Below are 10,159 nucleotides of genomic sequence, written 5' to 3'. Positions count from 1 at the left end.
CGGGTTTTTGAGTAAAAAAGTTTTTGAAAAATTTGAACTTTTGCTCCAATATTACAAATAATTTGGACTTTACCGACATTATTTCCCCAAATCTCGTCTTTTACCTGACTTTCTTTCGAATTCTCGTTTTTGTTTTTATCTTTTCCCAATACGTATTGCCAGTCAAATTATAAAAGATTTTGAGAAAAAAATGACTATTTTGGGACTTCTCTATCTAAAAGGGACTATTTTGGGAATTTTCCTTTTCGTGTAATGTAAAATCCAACTCTGGTCATAAACGCTTACATGATGACGTGACTAAACCTCAAATTATACCAACGAAAACACAAAATTTTATCTAATATTTTAACGACGTTAAGAAAAAAAAATATAATAAAAAATAAATAAATAAACCTTTGGTATGATTTTAACTTTTCACTCTAAAGCTTTTGCGTAAACACTCCAGCAACTTTATCCAAAATTGCGACAAATTTATTGAGGACATGCAACCATCAGCTTAAGTAGTTTAGATATAAACCGTTTGTAATAAATTAACTGAAATTAAAATTAAAAAGAAAGAAAGAAAAAGGTAACATATAGTTATATTGAACATAACAATATCAAGAATGAACGCCATCATGTGTTACTCTCTCATTTATTATTTTCTCACCAATATATCGACCTAACATTAAAATTGTTGCCTGAGGATTCGTTCCCGGTGAGTTAAAAAACGTAGAAGCATCCACAACTCGCAAAGAATCGACTCCCATGACTTTTAAACGGCCATCAACCACCTTGTTCACTAAACATCCACCATGTGTATGCCAAAATGTAGCCAATGTCGCGAGACAGAATTTTGCAATGGACTCCTCATCCGATGAGTCCTCGGGTAACGACGGACCAACATAGCTAAAATGGTTAGGACCAAGGATGCTAGGAAACTTATATTCTTCCATAGCCTGAGTATCCAACACTTTTCTAAGTACTTCAATAAGATTCCCGCACTGAAGAATATCTTCAGTGCGCGAGTAATAATTAAACCGAACACTTGGACTGACCGTCACATCCGTAGATGATTTCAAGCTTAGTGAGCCGGTTGATTTCGGTCTTGAGACCTTTCCTCCTACTATCACCACACTTAAGTTTATTGGTGGAATGAAATTTAAGAAAGGTATGAAAGGTAGGATTGATGCAAGTCGTGGGATCGCAGTAGACTCGACGTATGGGCCAGTATTTGTGATCCCGGCCACACGAACGCCTACATTATCCAATCGCATGGGTACAAGAAGATTAACACCGTTTCGAGGATTATCAGCCATAAATTGTCCAATATACGGATGGTCATGAATAACTGGAATATTTAGCGACGAAAGCGTCGAACTTGGCCCTAAGCCACTTAGTAGCAAAAGTTGAGGACTCCCAATAGCTCCGGCACTCAAAATCACTTCTCCGCCTTTTCTTATATGTACTTCATGTTGAGTACCTTTGGAATCATGGTATGTAACGCCAACTGCACCTGTAGAATGTAAAAATAAAATGTTAACATTAGTTGCTAGATATGTATGGAATAATGCAAGAAATTGGATCAAGTGCTTAGGATGTGTTACAAGGTGGGCGTGATGTGTTTTTATTGTAGTTGTCAACTTGTCATGTTACTTTTTATTTTAGGTCGCTATTGAATTTATTTGTATTACTAGTATTTTCCCGGCGGGTCGATAAAACTTGGGCGGTGGTAAAACCCAAGCATTGATACGGTAAATCAACGCGAATTTGATCGGTTTCAGTTACGTGTGTTATTGTATTGAAACTAAGACAAAAATAGAACAAAAAAATTATAAAAATTAGGTGGATCAATGGCGTGGTGTTGGTCGGTAAAACTCGATCGTTGGTAGAACCCGACCATTATCAATCTCGGGCATTGAGGCGGTTGGGTCTACGCAAAATCAGTCGGTTTTCGTCATATTCATTACGGTACCTGAACTAAAAAAATAAAAATCAGCATTCGGCCGGTTTTCGCTATGGTACTGGAACTAAAACAAAATGCGGTGAGTCTACGCGAATTCGGTCGGTTTCCATGACGTTCGACACGATACCGTAACTAAAACAAAAACAAAATTCACATTCGATAGGTTTTCACTACGTTCATCACGTTTATTATGGGCCGAAACTAAAAAACAAAAAACAAAAAAAAATACTACTAATAGGGTGCCGCAAAACGGCCCAACAAGAGCTTTGCGGCACCAAACTTATAATTATTATATATAATAATTATACTTTCCGTTTTAAAATGCTATGACAAAATTGGCTGTACAAATAGGTCTCAAAGTTGCGACGATCTCGCGGTTGCCAAGATCCGTCGCAAAGCTTGTGACATTGATTGCAGTCGCTAAGTTTGGTCGCAAAATGGAATCTCACGTACTTTTCATGCAATTGCGGTCAAAATCTGTCGCATAAGGTATTTTCTATAGTTGCAAAATATGTGGGGCTAAGACCCTTCGATATGGGCGCAGAAGAGGGCGGCGTGGGGGCGTGGAACACCGCCGAAGGGCTCGGTCCAAGGGCGCTCAAGGGGGTGCTCGGATTAACAACGACCGGCGTCTTTGTACAAAATTTGTGAGCCCTCCTCATTTTTCTCTCTTTTCTCTTATACACACACATACATATATATGTATATATATATTGCGGCGCCCCTGATCGCCATAGATAAATAAAAGGTTTAAAGCCTCTCACCATAGAGGGGTATTATACGTTGAAGCTTTGATGCCCCCAGTGCCCACGAGACGCTGACGTGACAATGTGAAGGGGTTTCGATGCCCTCCACTAAGAGTCTAAAGATTGTTTTTATTACAGAAAACAGTCATAGTTTATAAAAAACCTTTTAAAGTATGGTTGTACTTAAAGAAAGAAGTAGACGTCTGCTTTTAAAGTTAAGGGCTATTTGCGATTGAAAATGTCGCCGTCAGAAAAATTAACCCTGAGATGTAGATTGCGACCAAATTTATGGACCACGTATATAATATATGCATGTGCAAACAACCATAGTGTCTAAAAGAAGTTGTAGATGAAGCATGGATGCACATAAATACCTAAAGAATTAGTGGTGGAGAACATGACTCGATCAACCGTTGCATAAACCACCACGTTCAAATTTTCAGGGTTAGCTTTACTTAAAAGCTCCACCGCACCATGTCTCCTCCCAGAATCGTCAAACGTCGAACCGCCAATCTTGGTGCCTTCAACATGGTCCAGAGTGAACCCATTGTCCGGATCAATTCCTGCTTCTACAAACGCATTATACGTAGAAGCCTGCCACTTACGTAACCCATCTGTACGAGTGACAATACTATTCTCTACCCACTCGTACGCTCTTTTAACCGCGCTCATATCCCATTCAATACCCGAGTTTTCATAAAAGTAATCATCAGCTCGGGAATAAAACCCGAAATTTATCATACTACTACCTCCCAGAACTCTACCTCTAGTGTTGAACACACCATCTTCAGAGAAAAAGATTTGAGCAGGGGAATCGTCGTGGTTCGCAGTTAGGAAGGAGTTTAAGGATCTGTTTTCGTACATGATGTTCGGGTCTGAACCGGCTACCCCACCTCGCTCAAGTAGTAACACAGAATAGTTTTCGGATAAAGTGGCGGCTAGTGGACAACCTGCAGTCCCCCCTCCAATAATGATGTAATCATATTCTTGTGCTGGAGTGTAATCAGTGGCTTCGTGTGTGAATCCAAGATAACTTTCATCTGCATAACATACACAAAAAGTTTTGTTTTTATAATTAGTATAACTTGTAAACCTAGTTGCAAAAATCGTGCCTAGGTGCCAGAGTTCTCTATGAGTACTCCACGCCTAGGTTGAGTACTCATTCCCGGCTAGGCAAAGGACTCGCAACTACCCAGTCGACCGACCTGGAAGTCCCTAACACCACTTCTGCAATATGTAAAACGTCTCAAGATCGAGGAGAAGAGAGAAGAGGGGTTAGTGATGCATGCCTGGAAGAGAATTAGGCTGTAAGAAACACTTGACTTTCAAAGAGAGAGTAACGTAGATCACCAAAAAAAGGAGTGTAGCCTCTTGCAAAACTTGATAGTTTGCCTTACTCATATTTTCAAATGCACAAGAGATGGAGAGAGAGGTGTTGATCTTTAAAGCTAAAAAAATTAGTAGACTTTGTCTAGAGCTAGCTTGTGGTATAAAATGCATATCGAGTTGATAAAGTATTGAATCACATTACTGGGTAAACTGTTATGCATACCTATCAAGTCAAATCTAACTTATAATAACTTAGGGAAACTAGAAATGAATCTAAAAATGTCATTATCTTGCAATGCCGTAACTGGAAAGACATTAATTGAGTTGCTTGGAATATGCAGATATCACGGTTAGTGGTAGACTCCGAATTTTTTTATAATAGGGTCCAATGTTTTCGGTGTTCAAAATTTTCTAGCCGGTCGTTGTTCGGGTCGGGTCAAGGCGAAGACACATAATAAAAAATAATATCATAATCCAACACACAAAATAAGATTTTATTCGAAAAGAGAAAACAAAATATCATAATAAAAATTCTTAAAGTTGTGCCATACGACTTTTTATGTTTTGAAAACGAACGCAGGTAGCTCTCTTTCTATATAACAAATGCAAAATTTGTAGGTCTTTTAGATGGATCTCACAACTTAACTTGGATCAATCCATGTTGTTAGTTAGTGGAAATCACTAACAATACTCAGATCTCGGATCATAGTTTTGCAAATATAAAAGAGAGAAAAAGAGAAGGTTTTGGTAGAGAGAGGCTTTATTTTCAAGAGTTGTGTATTGAGTCTTATTTGGAAAAACGGGTAAGGTGACCCTTTTGTAGGGTCTTAATTTAATCTGACATGTTACATACTCCATCATACATTGGACATAGTTTGTGTTCACATATCACCTCAAATTGACTTAAACATTTCTTATTTGATCACATTACGCTTATTGACACTTTACTTTCGACAACTGACTTTATCTAGAAAGATTAAAATAAAGCAGAAGTTCAGGGCCTTAACAATCATGTCTTGTATGACTACAAACAGAGAAAGTCTAAGGCTTGAACAAAAGAAGAAAATAAAATAAAGTAGAATATTCAGGATCTTAACAATCAGATTTTGTATGACTACAAACATAAAAAGTCCAATGTTTAAACCAAAATAAAAGAAGAATAAATTAAAAGTTAAAAATCCTTAGAAAAACAACTTATTATTTTTGTTTTTCTTTTCTTTTTAGACTCTTTTTAATTTTTCTCTGCTTTTCTTGACGCTTTTTTAGACATAACAAAGTAAAATTAAAATTGAAGCTTGATAGCATAAGACAGCTGTGATCAGGTAAAAAGAGGCTTGGGTCTGACATGCTATTTACATTTTTTCCATCATTGATATGACATTTTTGTCGTTTCATAAACGTATAACCGCTAGCATAGGCGGATATTTAAGTTTATATCACCATGACACTTGCTCCTTTGTCAAGCCTATCTATATATCAAGCGATGATCTTCTTGGCTTTTGATCTATTCTTTTCATGTGCTAGAATAATTAAAAACAATTTATTATCATTTTCAACGGCCGAATCAATTTCTCAAAATTTTATAATTTTCAAGTTATCGAACTACCACTAAACAGGAAAATATCTTTTGTAACATTTTCAGATTTTCTTTAAAGAGAATAAAATTTTTTCGATAAGTCAAGTGGCTCAAATTTTGGTTTTCTTAAAATGAACTTATTTTTGGTTAGCTGAAGTTAACTCATTTTTCTCCCTCTAAAATTGTGATATATTTTGAAAAATATTTACAATTTTAAAAACAAAAAGATAGATTTAATCAAAACAGATCATGCCAAGGGATTCTACAAGAAATAGAAATCACTCATGATCGAAAGCTTTTGTGAAAAGATCCGCAAAGTTGTAATTAGTATGGACCCTTTCAATATTGACAAGTTTCCGATCAAAACAATCACGAATGAGATGCATTCCGATGTCAATATGTTTTGTCTTTAAGTGCTGGATCGGGTTTTTCACAATACAAACCGCTGCCTCATTATCACAATTGATAAGGGTAAAGAAATTCAAACCTTAATCCAGCAACTGAAGCTGGATCTAGATCACTTGAAAGCAACAGCTAGACGTGGCAATGTACTCGGCTTCGGCTGTAGAGGTGGATACCGTGACCTACTTCTTGCATTGCCAAGAAATTAACCGATCTCCCAGGAATTGACATCCTCCTGAAGTTGATTTACTATCCATATTGCACCCCCCCCCATAATCACTTTCAGTGTAGGCATGCAGTGTTAAAGGAGTTTCATTTGGATACCAAAGACCCAAACGAAGTTTTCCTTTGAGATAATGAAAGATACATTTGACAGCGATCAAGTGGGACTCTTTTGGATATGATTGATATCTGACACACTGACAAATAGGAACATGATGTCCGGACTACTTGTAGTGAGATACATCAGGGAGCCAATCATTGACCTTTATAGGTTTTGATCGACTGGCTTTCCAGATGGATCAGGAGCCAGCACTGGTCGAGTAGCAATGGGAGTTGCAAACGGAGATACATCCTTAAACCCAAATTTCTAAACAATGTCGTAGCGCCCGACTCTAATAATATCCGCGGTATGAAGAGCGCCGGACCTTAATAATATCCGAGGTATGATGGGTGTCGGACCCTAATAATATCCGAGGTACATAAGGCACCGGACCCTAATAATATCCGAGGTACGTAGGGCACTGGTCCTTAATACTATCCTAGGTATGTGGGGCGAAATGCTCTTTGAAAATGTAGAGATAGTATGTATGAGCTAAATGAGTTAAAGCATGAAAGAATGAAAGTTATATAAGTATGAAAGTATAAAGAAAGAAAGTATGTAATATAAAAGAATGAATGAATGTATGCAAGAATGCAGGAAAGAAAGATGAATAGGTTAAGTATAAAATACGTATCTTCGGATGCGTATTTGTAAGTAAATAAATGAATTGTATATTGCTTGATTAACTAGAACTCATTCAGCGTAGCTGACTTTTAGTATGCACGCAGGTGAGTAAGATAAGACAGGTTGCTTGAGACGGGATACATGGCATTCAAGGGAAGGCTGGCATCGGAAGAATGAAGAATCATGTGTCAATTTTTATTTATTATTGTGATTATTGTTATGTTGTTTTGAACAAGTATCTTATGTTATGTAAGAAATGGTTGACTTCTATAATTCCGCAAAAGTTTTAATTAATTCTGATTTTAGAAATGTGTTTATGAGTAAATCCAACACCGAAAGTAGGCACCCGGGCGCGGGCCTTATATCAACATGTGAAATAAAACAAGCAAAAAGATATATGTTAATGGTACCGGACGTGCTACGTGTTTGGATGCCGGCAGAAGGAGATCCGATGATGTTCTCGGTGGGATGAGATCGGTGAATTGCCAGTTGAGGAATCGGATTGACGTGCTTAATTGCTGTTGCTTGAATCTCCACAGATAAACTCTCTATGGGATGGAAAACGGCATAAGCATTAATAAGAACGTAGTGGCTGGTTGGTCAACCACATGCTCTTGTTCAATGGGCCATCCCATAGACTTTCAAAGAAAGGAACGCTGATTGCTAGAACCAGTGTGATGTCAATGTTATTAGAAGTTTCAGCAGGAATGTTATTTGCAGCAGTCTCTTCGGAAGCAACCTGAATGTCATATGAAGAGGGAGGCGTGGGAATAGACTCAACCAAACTAGGTTCTACCTGAAGATTCACCACATGCTCAGTCTTGGTTTGATCAACGTTGCAAGCTGACATAAATGAATCCGAGTCTGAATCAGAAGCATCTTCAACGTTGACCATATCAGTTGTATCTGCTGGTGGAGGCATTGCATTGACTACACCCGGTTGAGGTGTTGGATGCAATACATTCCTATTTAAGGGACCAGCAGATATATTGATATCCTCCAACCTGTTTAATATAGAGTGTATTAAAACTGGCTGAGAATCTGTGGTATGGACGAGAGCAGTTGCAACTTGAGGGGTAAACATTCCATGAAACTGGTGAAACAATACTTCATAATCAAACATCCAATTTGGTCCAGTGTGTGCATCAGTTGGGTTAATATCTTGCCAGTCAATGTTGAATGATTCCACTATCACTTTAGTTCTTTTGTTGTAAACCCGATAAGCACTCTTATTGGCAGCATATCCCACGAATAAGCACTCATCTGCCTTCTCTGCAAATTTTGACGTTGAGTTGGCATTTGTTTGAAGCAAAGTGTACGGACATCCAAATGTCTTGAAGTAATTGACTTGTGGCTTCGTCCCATAGTAGACTTCACATAGAGTCTTGTTCAATCTTTTATTCAGCAACAAACGGTTATGTGTGAAGCAAGCCGCATTGATGGCTTCCCTGCAGAAGAATAATGGAAGTTTGGAATATGAGAGCATGGTTCGGGCAGCCTCGATGAGCGTTCGGTTTCGTATTTTAATGACTCTGTTTTGTTGCGGAGTGTATGGAGCGCTGAGCTGACGTTATATCTCCTTGGTGTGACAAAATTCATCAACGCCTTTGTTGCAGAATCCCGTCCCATTATCACTTCTAATGCACTTAACCCGCTTGTCCGTTTGGTTCTCAACAGGGGTCATAAACCTTATTAGAAACTGAGCAGTCTCATCTTTTTGATCTAATAAGAAAGTCCAGCTGAAATGCGAAAAATCGTTAGTAATAACCAGATAATTGGCTTTTCGGCCTATCGCCGTTGGTTGAATTGGACCAAAGAGATCCATATGCAACAACTGAAGAATGGAACTTATGGTATTGACAGTCTTGGGTCTGTGAGAAAGTTTGTGTTGTTTGCATTTAGAACATGAAAGACATTTTTCAACACAAGAAAATGATTTAATAGGCAAACCCCTCACAAGTTCGTATTTAACTAACTTATTCAAGTTCTTAAAATTAACGTGATCCAAGCGTCGATGCCATAGAGATGAATCGTTCTCCGAGGATTTGGACAACAAACATGAAGCAGTTTGTAGAGAATATGAACTTCTCATGTCCAAAATATAAGCATCGTTGTCCCTTGGAGTACGCATCAAGATCCACTCTTCTGGGACTTTAAAGCCAGGTTTCAAAATCAAACACTCGTGTTCTGTAAAGAGTGTTGAGTATTGCTTATCACAAATCTAGGAGAAGCTAAGCAGGTTGTGGTTCAGTTGATCCACAAGATTCACGTCTTCGAAGGTCAGAGTGCCGTTAGAGACGTTTACATGTTTTACTATCTTCCCTCCCAAATGCCCTGCGAAGGAAACGTAACCACCATCAAATGGTTGAACGTCGAACAGTAGACTCTTGTCCCCTGTCATATGTCGGATGCAGCCACTGTCTATGTACCAGATACTATTGACAGGTCTTCCTGACTGACCCCACACAGATGAGCAACTAGTTAGAAATGGGGTCCCGATACTTAGATATCTCGGAAAGATTGACTAAAAAGTCACCAAATTTTGTCTTGTTTTCTTTAAAAATGAAGCTATTTGGTGTGTCAGAATCAGAAGAACAATCCCTTGAAGTACATGTAGACGCATGTTTTGGTTTTTATAAGTTTTTCGGGATCGTCTTCTCTTTGGTTTCAAAACAAAATCCTCGGATTTTTCAACCTCTGAATTTTCCCTTTTTAATGTTTTTGGTGATTTCTTTGGATTTTCCCTTTTAATTGTAGGTCCCCTAGATGGATCTCACAACTTTACTCGGATCAATCCATGTTGTTAGTTAGCGAAAATCACCAACAATACTCGGATCTTAATTTTGTATATATAAAAGAGAGAAAAAGAGAAGGTTTTGGTGGAGAGGGGTTTTATTTTCAAGAGTTATGCATTGAGTCTTATTTGGAGAAATGAGTAAAATGACTCTTTTATAGGGTCCTCATTTTTTCAAGATTTACAAAATAAACATACTGAGTACGACAAAAAGCAAAACAGAAATTGGTTACACTAGAGATGAAGAGTGAGGTGTTTATCTTTAAAACTGAAAAATTAGTTGACTTTGTCAAGTGCTTGTGGTATAAAATGCATATCGTGTTGATAAAGCATTCAATCACGTTATTGGGTAAACTGTAATGCATACATATCAATTCAAATATAATTTATAATAACTTATAGGAAACTAGAAATGAATCTA

General features: G+C 37.8%; 1 protein-coding gene across 1 annotated transcript; it reads right to left on the bottom strand.

The window, feature by feature from the left end:
- Positions 1 to 599: 599 nt before the first annotated feature.
- On the bottom strand, positions 600 to 4,117 carry LOC143539860 (sinalpyl alcohol oxidase Nec3-like). The gene is made up of 3 exons (XM_077033055.1): positions 3,981 to 4,117; positions 3,066 to 3,731; positions 600 to 1,495 (listed from the first exon to the last, which is right to left on the bottom strand). The coding sequence occupies exons 1-3, from the start codon at positions 4,090 to 4,092 to the stop codon at positions 600 to 602; spliced, it is 1,674 nt and encodes a 557-aa protein (XP_076889170.1). The 5' UTR covers positions 4,093 to 4,117.
- Between the last annotated feature and the right edge of the window lie 6,042 nt (positions 4,118 to 10,159).

This window comes from Bidens hawaiensis, unplaced genomic scaffold (assembly GCF_021521415.1).
Source record: "Bidens hawaiensis isolate Kalapana, Puna unplaced genomic scaffold, B.hawaiensis_p1.1 tig00012076_1, whole genome shotgun sequence".
In the NCBI taxonomy this organism is placed as follows: domain Eukaryota; kingdom Viridiplantae; phylum Streptophyta; class Magnoliopsida; order Asterales; family Asteraceae; genus Bidens; species Bidens hawaiensis.
This window is presented reverse-complemented; position numbering and strand designations above follow the sequence as displayed.

Coding starts and splice junctions, on each gene's coding strand:
- LOC143539860 (XM_077033055.1), bottom strand. CDS start 4,092: ATGAGTAAGGCAAACTATCAAGTTTTGCAAGAGGCTACACTCCTTTTT. Junction 3,732..3,980: donor ACAGCCTAATTCTCTTCCAG/GCATGCATCACT, acceptor TATGTTATGCAG/ATGAAAGTTATCTTGGATTC. Junction 1,496..3,065: donor CTCCACCACTAATTCTTTAG/GTATTTATGTGC, acceptor TACATTCTACAG/GTGCAGTTGGCGTTACATAC.